Genomic DNA, 21,964 nt, shown 5'->3' on the forward strand with positions numbered 1-21,964 from the left:
AAATTGGTGGAATGCTGAAAAGAGCTTCTTCATACAGCATAAATAGAGAAAAATTAACTGTGCTTTAATCAGAAAAATCTGTACTTGTTAAAGCGTCCGCAAGTTGAAGTTTAGATAAGATAAATAATAATAGAAAATCAGGAAACATTTACTTATTTGTCTTTTGTAGCATGATCAACAGACAGACGAAGTTAATTACAGAGTAGCATTGATAACAATAGATATTTATACAGAAAAAAAAATTAGATTTAAAATTATATTTACCTCTGACATATTAGTTTCTGTAACTTCTAGACTCAAACAGTTTAACACTCGATCAGAGCTAAAAAATACTTATTATCAGGTAAGTTTTAGAAAATAAAAAAATAATCTACCAATATTTGCACATAATATAAGTACACAAAATATAGATTAGTTGATATTATGTTATCCTTATAAGTTACGTATGTATATGAGAATCAGTAAATCCGACTTTTCAGTCAAATTTTCAAAATCCGAATCCAAGAAATTTTTTAATAAAATAAAGCCACTCTATAGCAAAATTCTCCAATTATTGAATGTAGGTAGATAAAAAGATGTGTTACTCACTATTCATTGTTGAAAAAAGTAGCGAAGTGTGCTAGTGACATGTGGCAGGTTTGCTGGCGGTGAACGTCAATAACATCCACCATGTGGTCCTCACCAAGGTAACCAACCACGCCATCTACTGTCAATTCAAACTAAATAGAACAAGATTAGTCTTCATGAAAACTTATGCCCTTTTTAAATGAAAATAAAACAGATTTTACCAACAGACATATAATCCCGATTAAAGATTCTGATACTTTAAAAAACAACTTGAAAATCCAATGAAAAATGGCCAAGCTACGTAAATTTTACTTATAAAACCCTACAACTTTGGCAGATAGTCACACAAAAACTAAAAAAAGGACTTTATAAGGATGTACATCCCCAATGAGAATAAACAAAATTAACCCTTCTGTACATTGAAATTTATTAAAGGTTTAAAAGTTCGGACACTGCTAATTTAAACCAACCAGTCAAGATCCAATAAAAGTAATCTAAATATTTAAGCGAAAAAAAGGAATACGTATTTATACAACTTTGGGTACTAAAAATAATGGACAAACCTGTGGAACAGACATGGAGAGTCCGTCCTTGTCAGTGACAAGAATAGGATGATTGAATCCAGACTGGTTCAGGTAGGGCAGTGTCAGTTGCTTACCAGACACCTGGAAATAGATTTATCATGAATTAGAGTAGAACACTAGAGGGAGAAAGGGTTAAAAAACTGCATTTCCCTATTGCAATGTTCTTGTGCCGACTCTCCATTAGGTTTTTGAAAATCAACCAATGGTGTTTACTAGCAGACGAAAAAGGTCATTGGAAAAAGGGGGGGATAGTTATCTTGTATATACAACATCTATACTACAGATCTGTTCATCAGGGATCTCAAGGGATAAGACAATGGTCGATAAATTAATGTTCACTCCTAATTATTATACACAAATTTATACCCTTCTGTAGATTAAAATTTTTGGTTGAAAAGTTTGAACACTTTTAGTAAGGAACCAACCAATCATATTTTAATTAAAGTAACAAATATTTTTCTGGACCAGGGCATGCTCTTTTATATTTCTTATAAATCTTTAAATCATAATTCTCGACATAACGAAAGAGACTTCATAATATGAATTGATTGGTCAACCTTAACCAGACAGATAAAACCAAAACTTAAAGTAGCTATGCTACAAAAAATAATAATTTAAAAATAAAAAGTGAAAGAAAAGGAAACCTACCTTCATTATAATATCATCTGCGGGTGAGAATATTCTTCGAGATAATTCTTCTACAAATAATTTAGTTCCAACCTAAACATGTGAATTTTTATTAATTTCATATTAGAAAGGTGCTTAAAAATGGGAAAAATAAAAGTGGTGTTAACTAATATAATCTAATAGCTTTTAACTTTAAAGTCGCTCTAATAAAATATCCGTGTTTAAAAGAAACAGGATATTCATAAGTGAGTCTGTCTGTCTGTACTCTGTCTGTCTGTTTGAACCAAAGGATCTCGCTAACCGCTGCATTAAAATGGTTATTCTTTAAAGTGCAGCTTCTCTTAGGTCCTTGGATGGTTTATAACTTTTTTTGGGAGTGTAAAACTAACCCAAGCTGAGAATTACCTCCTATAAGTTAGTGAGTGAGTCAATGAGACGGATATTTATATAGATGCTAAAACTAACCCAAGCTGAGAATTACCTCCTATAAGTTAGTGAGTGAGTCAATGAGACGGATATTTATATAGATGCTACGCATCTGAAAATTTGTCTACCTGCAAAGGTTTACTGGATGCATCAGGATCTGTTTTATCGTGGCGATGCCAGTTTGTTTCAACCTAAACAAAGGAAAATATATTTTTAAAATTGATTGATTCATTGAATGTACAGAACTCAAAGAAACATCATGAAACATTTAACAAATAAGGTTTATGTCGTTTGAAGTATGGCCTAGAGACAGACGGATAAAACCATGTAGGTAAAGTAGATGGGCAAATGTCATGAGACTATTCACCAGTGTTGCGGAGCTGGAGCCGTTGAGACTCCATATTTTGCTGGAGCCGGACCCGAAGCTGGAGCCGTAATTTTCGTTAAAAAACGGCTCCGGCTCCGGACTAATAAATAAAGAGATTTTTTTTATAAATTATATTTTGGTAACTCTGTTTTGTCATGTGCAAATGCCCCTTTTAAGTCCATTATTATCAAAAATTGATCTTTTAAAACCTTCAAAAGTTAAAAATAGACGTGGGGAAAAAAATATGCTTTTCTTGATTTAGGTCGGAGCCGGAGCCAAATCCGGAGCCGAAGCTGGATCTTGAATCATCACAGACACGGCTCCGCGGAGCCGGAACCGCAGCACCAAAATCAAACAGCTCCGCAACATTGCTCTTCACTAAAAATTTCAGCTGTCTATCTTCAATAACAACCGAGAAGATAAAGTTTTCCTATAGGCGTGGCATTACGGAATGACTGACTGACGGACGGACAGACAAAGTGAATTATAGAGTAGCTTTGCGAATAAATTCAATTTGACAAGCACAAACCTTCATAATTGAGGGGCCACAAATGGGTTCACATCTGGGACAATGGTATTTATCTATATCATTCGCTGTCAGCTCGTCAATCTAAGAAAAATTCATTGTTTAATATGGAATAATATAATTTAGAACGGTGCTTTCACACAAAGTAGTTTGTTGAGAAATAATAAACCCCTTACTCTTATTTTTAAAATACTAGAGGCCTCTAGGGGCACTTGAGGTGGGGGGGAGTTGAATTTGATGCCCATTTTTTATTTAGTTATGGCTCCCTCAAAATTTATTTTTTTTATTTTTACCCCCCTCCCCCCCCCCCAATTAAGAAAAAAGCTTGGACGTCCTTGTATATTTGGTATAAAGATTGCCCCCCCCCCCCCCAATAAATTTGGGGATGACGTAGGCACCTCCAAAATTTTAATTTTCAATCCCCCCCTTAAATAAAAAAGCTTGAACGTTCTTGCAAAGATACTCAAAGTTTTTAGGGCCAACAAATAAGATAAGGGGGGGGGGGGGGTTAATGCAACCATCTCGTAATCAGTGAGCAAATGGCACTTAGAATTCGAATTTCCATCTGAAATTTGGCATGAGTAATCTTGGTAGGTCTATTTTCCCTAAATCGAACAAAAAGTTGGATAAGTAACGGCTAACGGCTGGCGGCTCAGCAGTTTTGCCATTTTTTGGATATCTACAGGGCGTTTAAAAAAAAATGCGTTTTCCAAATTTGGGAAACAACCATTAGGAGAACAAAAAAAATAATTATATGTCAATATTCTCTATAAAAATATGCATCAAAATTGTTACAGGTGTTTTTTAATATCTATGAAAATAACAACGCATTTTAAAGCATAAATATTTCAAAAAATGCGTATGATGCTTTTTTCTGGTAGAATTTTGTGCCTTAAGGTTGGTTTTTAAAAATTTATTCACTTGAAAACAACTTCTTAATACGGCCAATACAATTTTCTACCAATTACACTAAAAATTTTATTTAAAATTCCCTCACTGAAAACAAATATTCAGTTTTTCTTTTTGTATATTTAAGAAACATGACCTTAAAAATTGCTCATGTTCGTAAATCCCCACCCCTCATTTATTCCTATAATCCTTCAATTTGATTGACAGGTTAAGATATAAACTCATAATTTATCCATAATTTGTAATTAAATGCTTAATAAAAAAAATTCAAACTTCAATAACTTTTTTGTCTTTAGAGATTTTTTTGTTAAATAAAAAGGAGTTTTTTTTTCATTTTACTATAACCTACGTTATTAAAAAAGATTTTTTTACTGCAAATGCATCACAATAAAGAAATTTGAAAAAATGACAAATTGCAGTTTCTTAAAAATGCTTTTGTGAGGAGCTAAAAAGCATTTCACCTTTAAAACTCATTAAGGTACTTTTCTTATACCTTTTTCTAAATTAATATTGAAATTCTACGATTTTTTTATACATAATAGAAGAGTTATTTTAATTTTTCTTGCACAACATTTTTCACATATGTACCTATCATACACTGCGAATTTTAAAAGAAAAAAAGTTGACCCTTAAAATTCCACCTTGAAGTGATACTTTTCTAATAGTTTATGGTCCACTAAGTCGTAAGCAATAAAAATTAAAATCCATTAAGTCCCTTCTAACGAGATATTGGCAACTTTTTGCACACATTTTCGCAAACGGCAAATATTTCCTTTATTTGGAGTTTTGGTTAATAACATTTTCATAAAAGTTTTCAGTAATAATCATTTAAGATCCATTGTTGAGAAGAAATGACTGAAAAAGTGTGTTTCTATGCAAAATAAGCTTAAAATCTAATGATTTTAAAAATTAGCGATTTAATAGTAAAAAAAAATATTTTTAACTTTTTGATAGCCTGAATATGTTTAATTTAGTTTTTTTATATAATCTATTCTTTAAAAAGACAGGCATATTCTTTCAGATTTGAAAAAAATTAAAAAAATTAAAAATCGGAATTAATCAAAATTAATCTATAGCCTTTAAAAAATACTTTTGATATTTTTAACCTATATAATCAATAAAATCAATGGAAAATAAAATATTTTTATAAAACAAACTTTTGGAAAAGGTTTAAGATAACTTCATAAAAGTAGCATTTAAGTAGGATATTTTTCTTGTCTTTTAAAAAAATGCAAATTAAACATAGTTAACGACTATTTAATTAGCAAGAATGGTAATAAAATATTTCAATAACTGCTTAAACCTTTTTGTGGCCATGTTATTTACTTAAACAGAAATTCTATTTTGTCAGAATTATAAAAATAATGAAGTATTTTCAAAAAAGCTTGCACAATAAACGTAATTTTATCAAACTTCCTCACAGTTTATAGAGGGTATTGTTGTAAAATGTTAATTAATCAAATAAAATCTTCAATTTACAACGTTTAAAACACCTAAAAGTAAATTCTAAGCAAAATTAGATTTATTTCCTAGATTTAGAGTAGCTGCGCTACTTAAAAAAACATCTAGTATTAAAACCAATCAGCTGATCAAATTGCTATAGACATCATTTGTTGGGTTGTTATTAACTGAAACATTTATTTTCTTTTTAATTCTAAAACGATTCTTGCCATGCTAAAAACACTACGCCCCCAGCAATCATTATGGGCACTAGAATTTAATCCCCTCTATTTTTTAATTTAAGTTTTACAAAAAAAACAAGGACCACATCTGTTCAGCGGATAACGAGTTCCTTTGCTAGAGACAGATATACATACATCCCGTTATTTCCATATAAGGACTAGCGTCTACGTACCCTTAAAGTCTTATAAGTATTATATTATAAATATGAACTCACAAAGAGACGTTGTATGTTATCATAATACATTTAGTCTGCTATGTAAAACTAAACAAATTTTTTTCTTCTTTCATTGCAGGGATGATTCTGGTACAAAAAAAAACAAAAAAAATAAATTATTTTTAATTTAATTTGATATTACCGTACAATATTTTTTTATATACATAATTTAAGAAATATATTCATAAAATCTCCACCTGTCTTAAAGACGACATAAAAAATCAACATCCTGATAAGGATATTAAAGTTTATGTTAAAAATTTTCAAATTCATTTTATGCTTAAGAAGGAACGAGAAGGAATTGAATCTCAACATTAACTTGTTATTTTGCTTGTATATTTATCATATTTGTTTACAGTTTATTGGTAAAGTTTGGTAATACTTTATTTCGAGTCTATCATGCAGTGCATAGAGGCCGTATTTTTAGAGATAATGAAAAACACCTGTTATAAATTTGATGTACTTTTTTACAGAGAATAAGGACATATAAAACTCCAAAACGCTATCAAACGGTTCTAGACGGTAGCTGTTGGTACTAGAAGTTTTAAAAATGGTTATTGCTATCATTTAACATAAATTAAACTTAAACCAAAAATATGTTTTTAAAAGTTGATTCCTACGTAATTGATGATAAATTTACCCTGAAAATAGGCAAAAAACGGCTAAACGTCTGAGCCGCCAGCCGTTACTTTTCCAACTTTATGTTCGATTTAGGGAAAATACTCTTGCAAAAGTTCAGATCGAAATTCGAATTCTAAGTGCCATTACGAGATGGTTGCATTAACCCCCACCCCCCCTTTGTTCAAAAACAGGCCAAAGTCCCCTCCATGGATATAAAGAATTACCTTGATACAATCTCCATGGAGCCAGTCTCTGCAGATATCACATTGGATCATAAACACGTCGTCTTCATAAACCTAAGATAACAATTACGGTTGTCAATCCGAATCTAAAATCCGCAATCCAACCAAGAATCCGAATTCGCAATTCAAATTATCGTTTTAGGGGCTAGAAATTTTCATTTATAAAAAGACCTTTAAAATATTGCTTAAATCCGCGTCTATTTTTAACGGATTTTTGTAAGAATCCGAATCCGACCCAAAATTCGGCGGATTGGCAACCCTATTAAGGATACAATAATAGATGTATTACCCTAGATGGGAAATCAGACAAAATATGTCTAATATTTTGTAACAATATCAACCCACCCTTTCCCACTATTTTTTCACGGATCTAAAGGGATAAGACAATAGCCGATAAATTAAATTGATGTACATTCCCAATAATGATACTAAAATTAACCCTTCTATATCGCAATATTAGTGGTTAAAACGTTTAAGCACTCAACTTAACAAACCAACAAATCAAAATTCATTAAAGTACCCAAAGTTGTTAAGCCAACGAATAAGAAAACGTTATCAAAAAACTTTGGGGACTATTGTAATAACCAGCACATTGTCCCCTCTCTCTCTCTGTTATATTGCCCCCCCCCCCCCCTCCACCTCCTACAACATTTTTTACCTTTCCACAAATGCAGACAGTCTCCCCCATATGCTCCTCGTTGTCACTCCCCCCTCCCCCGGCATCCCCCAAACTTTCCATTCTACTCTGAAAGAATAAACAAATAATTTTTGATTTAGAAACAGAAATGAACCAAAAAAATTAGGTAAAACAGGGCCGGGGTGTATATTTTTTTCAACCTATTTGAATTTCTTTCCCCAATTAATATAGCAAAATTTTGATGTTTCTTTAACTCCCCTTCCCCTCCCCCCCCCCCCCCCGGGGGAGGGGAGAAGGGGAATAGTTATAAAAAAATACATTCCTGAATAAGTTTCAAACAATGCAATGGTAGATTAAGCTGACTATAACATTTCCACAATGAAATATATGCAAAAAAAGGCATCATGGGTTTCAATTATTTATCATCCATTGTCCTATTCCTGCATTTTTATATTATACCCGTAAGCATTATTCTTCATCACAGCTTAATTTGAAACCGGACTTAGGGCCAGCTTTGCGGACAGTTTTAAGATTACTCTCAATATCAAGAAGAACATCTCTAAACTCGTTCTCCAGGAAGATGATAGTGTTGGAGCAGGACTTGATGTTGGATGGGTTGACGGTGAGGAAATCAAAGGCTAACCCCACTGAGTTTAGATTTCTACATGGATGCTTAGTCATACAAGACCTAAAACTTTCCCTTCAAGAACATATCGACCATAGATCTAGAGTTGGGCCGGATATCCGGATCATAGAAATTAGCCGGATATCCAGTATCCGGATATTTTAAATATCCGGTATGATATTGAAAATGGGCGGATATCCGGCCCAACCCTGCATAGAACCCTCATTAAGAAAAAATAATTGTAATGTTTTTTTACCCTATATAAGGTTAGGTTAAATAGGGTACAAAATAGCCCGGTAGGGTTAGGAAACCGCAGATTAAGACAGAAAACGTAGTAATCTCGATCAAAAAATAGTTCGTATAAATCCTTCTTATTTTGCGCTAGTGTACTTGAATTGTCGTAAATTTTAAGGTATACATTGGTTCTATTAAAACTTATATTTAACAGGAAGGAAGGGGACAATGGGCTGTTAATTTTATTACACTAATTCCCAAAGTTTTATAATTAAGTTTTCTTATTAGTCTGCTTAACAATTTTGGGGACTTTCATTGAATTTTAGTTGGTTGGCACTTTAGTTGAGAGATCAAACGTTAATCTGCAGGAGGGGTAATTTTGTGCATAATTATTGGGGGAAGTACATCAATTTATCATCCATATTGTCTTATCCCTTTATATGTAAACTAAAAGGTATATCTAGCATCCCTGAGGTCAGTGAGCTGCGGCACCTGCTGGAAAATTGAAGGAAAATGTGTAAGCAGGGTGTATTTAGCCTTCATTCTCTTCCCAACCAAAATTGCTTCACTCAGAGTTGAGTGTTTGTGAACTATAGCCTGGTGCAAATGAATTTGATAGAATCGTCCTTTTGATTTCAACAAAGGGTAGAGGAACTTTTTTATGGATTAAAGCCAGTATTTAGTACATGAAGTAAGAATATGCTAAAAATTAATTTAATTTTAATCCTATAAGTAACTAAGCTTAAGGAAAATCTATTGAACTTAAAATTATTTTTCTCAATGTAAAAAGGGAGTAGTAGTTTGTGCTTGTAATGCGTAAAATCCGTTAGTTAACTTAATCGAAAGCTATTATTAAGTCCAAGTGTTCTTAATATTGACAAAATGCATAGTATAATTAAACGCGTATTTAATAACACTTAGACTTAATAATCACTTTTGATGAAGCCAACTCATGGATTTTACGCAATAACTACTCGTTCCTTTCTCTTTATGTCAATTCATAATCTAAATGTATGTTACATTAATATCAGTTTCACGAAAAGTAAAATGATCCTATGAAGAACAAACTAGGCTTGGGCCGGATACCAGATATCCGGCTGATTTTTAATGCCGGATATCCGGTCGGATATCTGGCCAACATTCGATATCCGGCAAATTACCGGATATCAAGTATTGGAAATCAGCTGGATATCCGGAATCCAGATAGCTTCAATATCCGGGAGGATATTGAAAATGGCCGGATATCCGGCCTAACCCAAGAATAAACTTTATATTTTCTTTAAAATCTTCTATAGGTAATAAAAAAATATTTATCTTTTACATTTAAAGATTTTTATTTTTCTCTTACTATCGATGACACACGCCTATCAACAAAATTTTCAATTTTTAATGTCTCTTGTATGACAAGTATTAACCTAATAATATGAAATCCATTCCTGATCAAGTGCACAGTTAGAAAATGTTGCTTCGTGAATCAGAACATCAGATCCTAATAACAAGAGTAAAGATAAAAACTATTTTTTACCAGGGAACTAAACGGATATGACAATGGCCTATAAATTGAAGTACAATGTACATCCCCAATGATTCATTCAACACAAATTACCCTCCCTGTTGTTTTAAATTAAGAGATAGTTGAAACGCGTGAACACTCAACTTAATGAACTAACTAATCAAATTTCGCTAAGGTCCCCAAAGTTGATAAGCCAACGAATAAGAAAACGTTATTATAAAACTTTGGGGACTAGTGTAATAAACAGCCCATTGCCACCTCTCTCTGATTTTAAACTCTCAAAAGTTTGATCTTTAAAAATTAGTTTTCTCACTATGTATGTAAGTAACGCTTTAATTGATAAAGGGACATGGTAGTTGCCATTATCTGTTTCTGAACTTAGAATATTTTTCTACTTTATAATTCACTTTGTCTTTAGCAACAATGGGCAAATTTATTTTCTCGGATGCTATTTAAGTAGACAATTAATTCTTTTTGTATTGATAGCAATTGCCAAAGAGCATCCAGTTTACAACTTACTAAGTCCGTCGGTCATTCTTTCGAAGGATAAAGAGGACAATATAAGATCAATTTTTCAAGTATTTTTAGCCTAATAAGAGTTGATTCAAAATTTGTCGGAACAATCGATTGCATAATCTTCTTTTGTATTATCCCTAAATTGATGAATTTTTGAACTGACCTGTTCCAATTTTAATAAGTTTATCATTAGGTCTTGTGTCTCCACTGTATGTAATCTTGTATCCTTCCTCATTTCTACAGTTTTCATGTTTAAACCTTAGATATTCATTTTTTTTAATGGGGAGGTAGGTTGAGCTAAAATTCCATAAAGATGTGAGTTTTAAGGCTAAAAACAGTAGTAGAACGATATTATTCACTCAATATAAATGTATAAAATGTTTTGTCTATGGTTCTATTCAAAAACAAAATTAAAAATATTCTAAATTTTTTTTGCCAAGTCTACTTTGATTTTTGAGTGTTTAAAAGTTCAATTTTTGATAACATGGACATGAAAAACTTAAAAGGGGCGTTTGCATACGACGCAGCAGAGTTACAAAATTATAAAAAATCTCTTATTTTAGCTAACCCGGAGCCGGTGCCGTTTTTTAACGAAAATAACGGCTCCAGCTCCAGCAGAATATGGCGGCTCCACAACGCTGCATAAATCAATATCTAAAAGTATAAACATGCCTGTTGGATGGTTTGAGAGTAAATGTTATGGAAAAAGAATCTTTACTGTGGTCTGCTTTACACGTTTGTATGCTCTAAATACAGACATGACACAAATATAAATAATTAAGGGTGCTTTCACTCAGAGTGCCTGTTGAGATCTGATAACCCTCCATCTCCCTTATTTTTTAAAAATAGATTTAAAATAAAGGGTGTAGTTTCCTAGGGCAAATAATTGAAGAAAAAAAATTTCAATTTTCTACTAGGTATATAGTTTTAAAAATATCAAGACTTGAAAATTGTATTCTTATGATATACGCAATTTATCATATTAAAAAAAACAGCATGATGACTAATTTTGTGATGTCTGATTGTTATTTATTGTAATACAAAATTGTATATATATTTGATGGCATACATTTAACTTATGTTTGAAATCATTTTTCTGAAATGCACTTCATGCAACTATCCCTTTAATATTGTTGAAGTATAGAACTAAATAAGCAAAATATATTTGTGTCTGAACCTGAATTCCGACTTGCTTTAGCAGTGCGTCTAGATATTTTTCTCGTTCTATTCTGTTAAAAGCAGAGTCTTAGTTTTAATGTTCTCATTTACAGGAATAAGATACAATTGAAAGGGGTAATGACTGTTTTTGGTATAATCTCTGAAATATAAATCTGGTAATAGCGCAACTGCTCGTCATTTGGGGAGTTGGTGGTTTTGAATCTCGACGTCAATCGAGATAAAACTAAAGACATTAGTAGGTGTATATACTGCTACTATGTCAGGCGATGATTTTAGGTGAGCCTGATTAATACCAAGTACATATCAAGTCACATCAAATCCTATTATTTATAGTAATGAGAGGTTTTTGTGTCTTTAGCTTAAGATGCGCTACGTGTTTATCAGAAAAAAAAACTCTGCATTCCTGGCAGCATCATCCTCCAGTGAATCATCCAGGTTAAGATCTTTGATTCTATCTTCCTTTAGTTCAGCATAATCACATAGATTCCTAACATTAGCAAGAGTGTATATTTTACAAGAGGGCTGGCATATTGGTTTTATTAACTTGTCTCTCTTTCATTGGCATAATACTTTGTTTATTTTTATCAAACTTTGATTGATGAATGTATTTTTCATTTATTCTAATGGGAAAAAGGGAAGAAATAGAGATAAGAAAGAAAAAATATAATATAAAGGGCAAAAAAATAGGTATTAAAGAATGGAAAAATAGAAGTCATTGACAAAGTTAAGAACAGGATAAAGTAAAAAAAAAAAGAAATAGCAAGAAAAAGAAATTAAATAAGGAAGAAAGAGAGACAGTTTAGTGGAATATGTGGGAAAATGTACACCCCTTGCATAAACACAAACGACATCCTCTGCTACAGGCTCCACAAGTGTATGATATCTTGCCAGTATATAACCATAAAATCCTGAAGGTTTCTTATGTTTGGTATTTTTCAATCTTAATGTTGAAGATTTAATTATGTGTATCACATGATTGCATACTACAAAAGAGCCATTTTACATGTAAAGCTACTGCAACATTTTGACGAACCGCAGGGGCTTTTCGGGATTTAGGTAAAATTCTAATTATTTTGACTGTAATATTTTTCAAACAAGCTTCTAATAATATTTTGGTTGATGGACAGACATGTTGAAAAGGTGCATTTTTGTATAATATTTCATTGAAAAAGTCCAAACATTCCTGTGCAAACAATAAACAACTGTTTTGTTTTTTGTGTCCTTCTTTTTAAAGCTTCTTGTCTTGCTAGTAATATATTATTTAAACCTAAAACGAACAGTAAATTTTATTAAAAGCAAAGTTATTCTAAAATTATAACAGGAAAGTACGTCCATAACGGAAAGCTTTATTGATAATACAGTCGAGTTAGAATGGTCCTTATAAATATTGCACTAAAAGCAAAGTTATTCTAAAATTATAATAGGAAAGTACGTCCATAACGGAAATCTCTATAGATAATTCAGTCGAGTTAGAATGGTCCTTTTAAATTTTGCATTAAAATTCCTGAATCTGCTGGGAATATAAAAGTAACAGGATGTCTATCTGACTTTAAAAGCACTGCAGCTTAAGATCTCGCTAACTGCTGGACTTACATGGTTTTCCTTTGCAGTTAAGCTTATAATAGGTCCAGGGAAGGTATACAAATATATTGGGTACACACACCAACCCAAGATAAATCGCCCCAGATAAAATACCCCCCCCCCCAAAAAAAAAAAAAAAAATTCTGGTGGCAAATATGATTTATCACTAAAACTTTGTGGGATTTTTAAAAATTCTCACCTAAATGATGGTCTGAATGTTGGTGGGATATGAAAATCATTTGAAGATTACATAACACCCTATCTGTCTGATCACCCTAAAAGAGAGCAATTTATTGGCATAGGTATAATAATGTCATCCATAATAAAAGCAACAGGATGTCTGTTTGCCAAAGGATCTCACTTAACAATGTAACGATCGGGTTCTCCATAACAAGGTAGCTTCTCATAAGTCCCAGGAAGGTTTATAACTGTTTTGGGCGAAGGTAAAAAAAACTTTTTTTCTTAAGGGGGGGGGGGGGCGTAATGACATTTTTTCGTAATCCGTGAGCAAAATGGTCTTAAAATTTAGCTAGACCCTTCAAACTTGGTATATAAGCCTAGTCCTATAGGTATTACATCTAAATGGCAAAAAAATCCAAAATTTTTTATTTTAAGGTTAGGTTAGGTAAGAAAAACCCTGCGGAAATGGGGTTTTTAGGCTTTTTTGGTCGATTTTGATGTGGAAACTTACCCTAAATTGTTTTTTTTTAGGGTTTTAACTTAAATACACTGTATCTATTCATATGGACATTATTTAAGATGATTCAGCAAGTCGGGGACCGACCCCAGGGGGCTAGGTGGGTGGCCCGCAGGGGTTAGTGCCTTTTTCCCAATACATATGTTGTGATACATCTAATTATAGGTTTTTTAGGTCAAGGAACTCAAATTCAGAGCTAAAATAAGCATTATTCTAATCTGAAGCTAGCCCCAGCGGGCTAGGTTGGTGGCCCGCAGGGGTTAAGTTTTTTCCAATATATATCTTGTTATATATCAAAATATAGGTTTTTTAGGTCAAGAAACTCAAATTCTGAGCAAAAATTAACATTAGACTAACCTGAAGCTAACCCCCCCGGGCTAGGTTGGTTTTCTGCAGGGCTTAAGAGCATTTACATAACCTAACCTATAAACTTACTTATATTTTTACAGGTTTTTTCTTGAATAAACTTTGTCTATTAATGAGGACTTTATTTAAGATAATCCAGTTAGTCGGGAACCGACCCCAGCAGGTTAGGTTGGTGGCCCGCAGGGGTTAAGTGCATTTTTCCCAATATATATGTTGTTATACATCTAATTATAAGTTTTTTTAGGTCAGTTAACTCAAATTTAGAGCTAGAATTAGCATAAGACTAATCTGAAGCTAGCCCCAGCGGGCTAGGTCGGTGGCCCGCAGGGGTTAAATGCATTATTTTCCAATATATATCTTGTTATATATCAAAATATAGGTTTTTAAGGTCAAGAAACTCAAATTCAGAGCTAAAATAAGCATAAGTGTTACCTGAAGCTAACCCCCGCGGGCTAGGTAGATCTTCTGCAGGGCTTAAGTGCATTTTACCTAACCTAACCTAGAAACTTACTTATTTTTTTGGTTTTTTCCTTGAATGAACTGTGTCTAGAATGAGGAAATTTTTTTAGATGATCCAGCAAGTTGGGGACCTCCTTGGGTCAGCCTCCTGTATGAAGAATCTTTTAAATGATGGCTTTAGGACTGAACACTGTGTATCTAAGTAAAACCTAGCCCGCCTGGGTCAGTCCCCGACTTGCTAGATCATCTTAAATAATGTTCTCATGAACAGTTTATTCAATTAAAAAAACTTCAAAAAAGTAAGATTCTAGGTTAGGTTTGGTAAAATGCATTTAAGCCTTGCAGGCAACCCACCTAGCCCGCAGGGGCTAGCTTCAGATTAGTCTGATTCAATTATTAGCTCTCAATTTGAATTTCTGGACCTAAAAAACCTATAATTTTATGTATGACAGCACATACTTTTTAAAAATGCACTTAACCCCTGCGGGCCACCCACCTAGCCTACTGGGGTCGGTCCCCAACTTGCTTGATCATCTTAAATAATGTTCTCATAAATAGACACAGTTTATTCCAGAAAAAAACCCTAAAAAAAAGTAAGGTTCCAGGTTAGGTTAGGTAAAATGCACTTAGGACTTGCAGGCAATCCACCTAGCCCGCTGGGGCTAGCTTCAGATTAGTCTGATCCTTTTATTATCTGTAAATTTGAGTTTTTTGACCTAAAAAACCTATAATTTGATGTATGATAACACATACTTTTTCTAAAAAATGCATTTAACCCCTACGGGCCAAGCCCGCTGGGGTCAGTCTTCGACTTGCTTGATCATCTGAAATAAGATCCACATGAATGGACTTTATTTGAGAAACAAAACCTAAAAAAAATAATATTAAATGTAAGTTTTTAGGTTAGGTTAGGTAAAATGTACTTAAGCCCTGTTGGCAACAACCCACCTAGCCCGCTGGTGTTAGCTTTAGATTAGTCTAATGCTTATTTCAGCTCTGAATTTGAGTTCTTTGACCTAAAAAAAACCTATAATTGGTTGTATCTCAACATATATATTGGGAAAATGCACTTAACCCCTGCAGGCCACCCACCTAGCCTGCTGGGGTTAGCTTCAGATTATTCTAATGCTTATTTTAGCTCTGAATTTGAGTTCTTGACCTTAAAAACCTATATTTTGATATATCACAAGATGTATTTTGGAAAATAATGCACTTAACCCCTGCAGGCCACCGACCTAGCCCGCTGGGGCTAACTTCAGATTAGTCGGTCCTCGATTTGCTGGATCATTTTAAATAAAGTCCTCATTAATAGACACAGTTTATTCAAGAAAAAAACCTGTAAAAATATAAGTAAGTTTCTAGGTTATGTTAGGTAAATGCTCTTAAGCCCTGCAGAAAACCAACCTAGCCCGGGGGGGTTAGCTTCAGGTTAGTCTAATGGTAATTTTCGCTCAGAATTTTAGTTTCTTGACCTAAAAAACCTATATTTTGATATATAACAAGATATATATTGGAAAAAATGCACTTAACCCCCGCGGGCCACCAACCTAGCCCTCTGGGGTCGGTTCCCGACATGCTGGATTATCTTAAATAAAGTCCTCATTAATAGACAAAGTTTATAAAAAAAACATGTTAAAATAAAAGTAAGTTTCTAGTTTAGGTTAGGTAAATGCTCTTAAGCCCTGCAGAAAACCAACCTAGCCCGGAGGGGTTAGCTTCAGGTTAGTCTAATGCTAATTTTCGCTTAGAATTTGAGTTTATTAAACTAAAAAACCTATATTTTGATATATAACATGATATATATTGGAAAAAATGCACTTAACCCCTGCGGGCCACCAACCTAGCCCGCTGGGGCTAGCTTCAGATTAGTCTAATGCTTATTTTAGCTCTAAATTTGAGTTCCTTGACCTAAAAAACCTATAATTGGATGTATCACAACATATGTATTGGGAAAAAGGCACTTAACCCCTGCGGGCCACCCACCTAGCCCCTTGGGGTCGGTCCCCGACTTGCTGAATCATCTTAAATAAAGTCCATATGAATAGATACAGTGTATTTAAGTTAAAACCCTAAGAAAAAACAATTTAAGTTAAGTGTCCGCATCAAAATAGACCAAAAAAAGCCTAAAAACCCCATTTCCGCAGGGTTTTTCTTACCTAACCTAACCTTAAAATAAAATTTTTTAGATTTTTTTGCCATTTAGATGTAATACCTATAGGACTAGGCTTATACACCAAGTTTGAAGGGTCTAGCTAAATTTTAAGACCATTTTGCTCACGGATTACGAATAAATGTCATTACGCCCCCCCCCCTTTTTTAAAAATCTAAATCTAAAAAATGGGTTTTAACTCCCCCCTCCTCAAGTGCCTCTAGAGGCCTCTAGGTGCATAGCCACTAGTCCATAAGAAAGTCACACGATGTTTGTCTATAGGTAGGTATATCATATGTCAATGTATTTTCGCTAAGATCTCAGAAATGGCCACAATTTTTACAGCTGCAAGCGATATTTCAAAAATAAAAACAGTAAAAGTTTGTTGCGTCTTAGCGACGTAAAACTTTTTAAAATTCCATTCTATTTTCATTTCATTACATATTCAAACGTGAACGTTCCTGTTATATAAGTAAATAAGTAGACATACCTTTAAAGTTGCAAGTTGTGCTAAGCTCCCCTCTCCACAATCAAGCATTATATAACTATTTTTGGATTTCTAGACAAATATCAAATATTATTTTATTTTCAAGAAATACCAAGAAGCAGAGAGAAAGGGGACAAAGGGTTGTTTATTTCACTAGTCCCCAAAGTTTTATAATAACGTTTTCTTATCCGTTGGCTTAATAACTTTGGGAATTTTACTGGATTTTGATTGGTTGGTGAATTAAGTTTCAACCACTAATTGTAACTTAACGAAAGGGTAATTATGTGTATCAACAATGGGAATTTATCTTCTTTTATCTTATCCCTTTAGATCATGACCAAGTAGAAAGTCTGTATGACAAAAGCACGATTACAGTAAATAGGGTTTTGTCTTTTAGGGAATCTTTTTTACATCTACAATGGATAAAGGTTAAATTCTTGGGCCAATCTCAAGGATAAACCCTCCCACTACTTTCCCCAATTAAATTATATATCCAGTAAGATCTCGTAAACGGATAAAACGGTCATTCTAATTTTTAGAAAAGAATAACATAGTTCGTGGGCAGATTTTAATCTGTTTAGTCTAGGGGATGGAATTATAAGATGAAAATAATATTCCTGAATTAAAATACAAGGACAATTTCTGTGCAGATTACTTTCTCCACTTCCTGTGCCCAGAAACTGAATGACAGGATATGTTTGATTTGTCAATTTTTCTTTAATCATATCTGAATTTATTGACTTGTATTTTGATTCTGCTTCTTTTATCGTTCCTGGATTTCCTGATAAATACACATTGAGAGCTTAACCAAAATCAAAAGAATGTGTATCCTAATTGTTCTGCCTGTGTTTCCATGATATTGACGGTTTTGTATCCCCCCTCCCCTCCAACATAAACCTTAAATATCCCCATCACTTACTTCAACCAATAAAAACATCCCTCTCAGCTGGTTCATTTAGTTAAATATTCTAATAATGGTTAGACAGACATAGCCTAAGATTATTTTATTGTGAATACTAATCACAGAAATTTGATTTTTTATACAGCGCAGTTCCCCTTTAATTGACGTTTTTCCGTAGGCAAGGCATATATCGCATAGCTTTTCAAATTCTACATATAATACAAACATAATACCTTCTATTTTATGGCAACTCAAACAATTGAACAATTTAACATTTTTAGACAGGGTTGTTGCAGTTAGACCAGAAAAACTTTCAGTCAACTTTGGAAAAATCTCTTTGTTAATATATCTCAATCTGCCGTAGTAATATTCGTTGATCGGTAGTGAATATCCATTTGATCTTGAATTAGCGGTTATATGTTGAACTCCTTTTGGCCACAACTCTAACCAGTTTCTGAATGTAGACAGATTAATATTTTAGTTTTTATATTACAAATAGTTAAAGTATGACAGTCAATGGCTTTTAATATAAAAAAAAAACTTAAACTGTCGAAAATTGATTAAGTTATCCACTAAAAGAATAAGCTTTTACAAGCAAGCCTAATTAAATCGAGAAAATTCTGGAGGTTAATTATTTCAAGCATCTGAAAAAGTATAATTTAAGCTGTTGTTTTTGTATTTTTGCATCTAAAAATAAGAAACATGGCCACACCTGTATGTTTCATGTTGAATTATATCAGGATGACTCAGATGAAAAACAGTCTCTATTTTGCCAAGAATTGATGGTAACAAGTTGATTAAACTCGATAGATGTTCGACTTCTGGTATTTCACAAACAAGGACTCTCTGTTTGCTACTCTTGTTATGATACAATTGCATTGGCTCGAGAGTTTTAATCCCAGAAAGAAAATGAATTTATCAAAAAGGTTTGAATTAGATGAAAAAAGGGTCGGGTAGTACTAACAAACTTAATTTTAGAGATCCAGATTTTATTTCTGTTCAATGATAAAATAAACATTTATAAGGCTAAGGTATATTTGAAGATATTTTTGTTTTCTAGCATGATAAAGATGATGCAATTGAACCTTTATGTGTACAACATAAGCAAAAACTTCATTATTATTATAATATGGCACTTTCAATGCATTTTTAATTACTGTTCGGGCAGCTGCTTCTTGGTCTAAACTTATGTTAAATTTGGGTCGTTCTTTGTGCTTTTCTCGTGGAAGCTTTATTTTTGTAACTTCAATAAAATCATCATTATGTTTCAAATTCTTAGGTGTGATTAATCTAAAGGCTGATTTATCAAGAAGATTATTTCCAGTTATTTGATGGATATGAGTGACAATGTCAGAACCATGAACGTCTAGATGACGATTTCTGTTTGTTTTTGACATTGCTAAGCAGATGCCGGGTATTCCTCCGATGTTTTTCCACTGTGGACTTGTTATAAAAACAGCCTAAAAAAATAATTATTTTTAGCTACTGTCAGTCTTAAATAATTTATTTACTTATAACATTATATTAGGTACCTATTTTTTTACCTGGACGATATGTCACAAGTTACAATAAGCAAATGAAAAAACAGAAGAATAAAACTGGAGTCTGGGTATAAAATATAAAGTACTTAAACACAGAAACATTATTTGATACATTGTTATGCTAACATTTTGTCCATGGAAGTAAATGTATAAATTATAAAACCCTCTACCTGTTTAGTTCGAATATGAAATTTATAGCCGTAATATTTTAACATTTTGCTGGCAGATTCTCCACAGTTAAAAAGATAAATTTGGTTGGGATCTACTTGAAGGACAATACTCGAAGAACTTGGATTTCCTGAATATAAATTAACAATATACAATCCATTATAATGAAGTCAAAGGATTTGTGTCTGTCTGTACCAAAGAATCTCGCTAACCGCAGAACCGATATGGATCTCCTTTACAGTGTAGCTTCTCACAAGTCCTGGGAAAGTTTATAGTTATTTGAGGAGAGGGTGCACCCACCCTCTCCCAAGAAAAATCGCCAAAAATAAATAAATGAAATCGATCACTCATTACTAAAACTAGAGAGAAATAGTGTCTGTTTTAATTTTTTGTCCATTAGATATTAGTGCATGTGAAGATCAGTCTTTATTAAAATTAGTTCAGATAAAATGGAGAGGGGGTGGTGATCATGAAACAGGTTTCAACGAAAGCACCAACTTGCATTCACAGTAACCATCTAGGGACCTTAGAGAATCGTTAACCATCGTCTCTGGTATGACCCTTTGTAACTTTGGGGGAGAAGGAATAGCTCAGAGAGTTGAGGTAGACACAGGTCTAGCTTGGAAGTGTTATTAAATTGGATGCACTGCAGTTTTGTCAAGTATAATGCGCGCACTGTGGGATGAGCATTCTGCAAAATACACAAAATCTCCGATTTCAACTCCGACCCGTCACGGAAGAGCGCATTTTTTACGAAAAATAGGGCTTTTTAAATCTTATTTTTAAGTGATTTATGTAAAAATTTTAGAACTTTTTTTTCCGAATATCTACTTTTAATTATTTGAATTTAATATAAATGCTTTAAAAAAAAATACTTTTTGAGCACAGATAAACAAAATTACCCCTGAAAAATTACCAATAACGGCGCTAAAATATCTGTTTATTACTTGCCTTGCAAATACAATAGAGATATAAAAAAAGATGTTTGGGATACAGAAATTCTTCATGAACATTTAAAAAAAAAAAAAATTCAAATCGGTCAACTCTAAGTCCACTGGATTTTACTGGTAATAATTTTCACTTTTTTAGCCTAAATTTCGTAAAAAACGGTTTTTCTTCGACTTTCTGTTATTAAATTAAAAAAATTTAAAAAATATTCTGAAACTACTGATAATGGAGATTTAAATAATCCAATTATTATTTATCTATCTTAAAGTTTGTAGGAGTTTTGATCATTTTTATTTCCCTGCCCCAAAATTTTAGCCTACATTGGCCACAAAGCTGCGCGCAGTGATATAAAATCGAAAATTTAACGATTTTTGCGATTAAGAGCTTAAAAACCACTTTTTTGTCAAAGTTGAAGAATTTTATACATAATATTTGATTTTGCTAAACAATTAACAAGTATTCGTGTATAAATTACTTGATTTAGAAATTTTCCGTAAATTTCTGCGAAAAGTTATCATTTTTAGCATAAATTTTGTTAAAAAGTGTTTTTTTTTCGACTTTTTGCTTAGTAAATAAAAAAATAAAAAAGGTTTTTCTAAAACTACTGTTAATGGGGAATTAAATAATTCAAATATTATTGATCTATCTTAAAATTTGGAGGAGTTATGATGATTTTTATTTCTCTACCCCTAATTTTCAACCTACAGTGACGACAAAGCTGCAGTGGATGGACTGATTGAGAGAGAGAACACTTCCGGTGAGGTCTAGATTCAAACCAGCCACCTAGCTCTCCGCCCCTAAACTTAATAACATACATGGATGATGCTTGAAGAGGGATATTTCATTATCTTACCTGTTAATATTTGCCATCTGGGATATTCTGACAAGGAAGAATTATTTCTTATTGACAAACAATTTTTTATAGTTCTCAATGGAATATCCTTTCCCAAATTAAAAACAGTTCTTGTTAAAATTAATTTGTTTAGTTGGAAAATCATTTTAACTATTTTAATAACAAGTCAAGTATAAATAAATGGATTTAAATTTTTATTCAGAATTAATAATAATTTTTTTAATATTTTTGTTTACTAGTGCGCATTTTTTGTTTATGCCGCTGTTGATTTTTCATATATAAAAGTCGTCTTTTATTCGGCTTTTTGTAAAACGCTAACTTCTAGAATTTTTTTTTAAATCAGC

The 21,964-nt window shown here is 32.7% G+C and overlaps 3 protein-coding genes across 4 annotated transcripts in view; all 3 read right to left on the minus strand.

Moving 5' to 3' along the window:
- LOC145306464 (uncharacterized) overlaps positions 1–7,508 on the minus strand; it is a 19,843-nt gene extending 12,335 nt beyond the window's left edge. For both annotated transcript variants that reach the window (XM_080148567.1, XM_080148566.1), the window contains exons 1-8: positions 7,425–7,508; positions 6,749–6,820; positions 3,101–3,181; positions 2,333–2,395; positions 1,800–1,871; positions 1,131–1,232; positions 589–719; positions 265–322 (exon numbers count right to left, since the gene is read on the minus strand). In XM_080148567.1, coding sequence (XP_080004693.1) covers positions 265–322; positions 589–719; positions 1,131–1,232; positions 1,800–1,871; positions 2,333–2,395; positions 3,101–3,181; positions 6,749–6,820; positions 7,425–7,505 — 660 coding nt within the window. In that variant the 5' untranslated portion in view covers positions 7,506–7,508. The remainder of the gene's footprint in view (positions 1–264; positions 323–588; positions 720–1,130; positions 1,233–1,799; positions 1,872–2,332; positions 2,396–3,100; positions 3,182–6,748; positions 6,821–7,424) is intronic.
- A 2-nt stretch (positions 7,509–7,510) lies between these two features.
- On the minus strand, positions 7,511–12,468 carry LOC145305440 (ribonuclease Z, mitochondrial-like). Its single transcript, XM_080147057.1, has 9 exons — positions 12,458–12,468; positions 12,299–12,410; positions 11,874–11,956; positions 11,469–11,520; positions 10,964–11,037; positions 10,455–10,528; positions 9,698–9,751; positions 8,732–8,858; positions 7,511–8,064 (listed from the first exon to the last, which is right to left on the minus strand). The coding sequence occupies exons 1-9, from the start codon at positions 12,466–12,468 to the stop codon at positions 7,872–7,874; spliced, it is 780 nt and encodes a 259-aa protein (XP_080003183.1). The 3' UTR covers positions 7,511–7,871.
- Positions 12,469–12,615: 147 nt separating this feature from the next.
- On the minus strand, positions 12,616–21,857 carry LOC145306468 (ribonuclease Z, mitochondrial-like). Its single transcript, XM_080148580.1, has 9 exons — positions 21,621–21,857; positions 19,822–19,949; positions 19,196–19,570; positions 18,823–18,968; positions 18,344–18,564; positions 17,827–17,990; positions 17,213–17,281; positions 13,251–13,326; positions 12,616–12,737 (listed from the first exon to the last, which is right to left on the minus strand). Exons 1-9 carry the CDS (start codon positions 21,763–21,765, stop codon positions 12,631–12,633), a joined length of 1,431 nt encoding a protein of 476 aa, XP_080004706.1. The 5' UTR covers positions 21,766–21,857; the 3' UTR covers positions 12,616–12,630.
- Between the last annotated feature and the right edge of the window lie 107 nt (positions 21,858–21,964).

The sequence above is a fragment of the Acartia tonsa genome, chromosome 14, assembly GCF_053477335.1.
Source record: "Acartia tonsa isolate MP-2025a chromosome 14, ASM5347733v1, whole genome shotgun sequence".
Taxonomy (NCBI): domain Eukaryota; kingdom Metazoa; phylum Arthropoda; class Copepoda; order Calanoida; family Acartiidae; genus Acartia; species Acartia tonsa.

Excerpts from the sequence above, each read along its gene's own strand:
- LOC145305440 (XM_080147057.1), bottom strand. Across the intron at positions 10,529-10,963 it reads ACTCTCAAACCATCCAACAG|AAATGAGGAAGGATACAAGA; the intron begins GCATGTTTATAC and ends TGAAAACTGTAG. Across the intron at positions 8,859-9,697 it reads TAACTGTGCACTTGATCAGG|CTATAGTTCACAAACACTCA; the intron begins AATGGATTTCAT and ends ATTTGCACCAGG.
- LOC145306468 (XM_080148580.1), bottom strand. The coding sequence starts at position 21,765 with ATGATTTTCCAACTAAACAAATTAATTTTAACAAGAACTGTTTTTAAT. Across the intron at positions 18,565-18,822 it reads ATTCAACATGAAACATACAG|AAACTGGTTAGAGTTGTGGC; the intron begins GTGTGGCCATGT and ends GTCTACATTCAG. Across the intron at positions 13,327-17,212 it reads CACAACTTGCAACTTTAAAG|GGTGATCAGACAGATAGGGT; the intron begins GTATGTCTACTT and ends GCTCTCTTTTAG.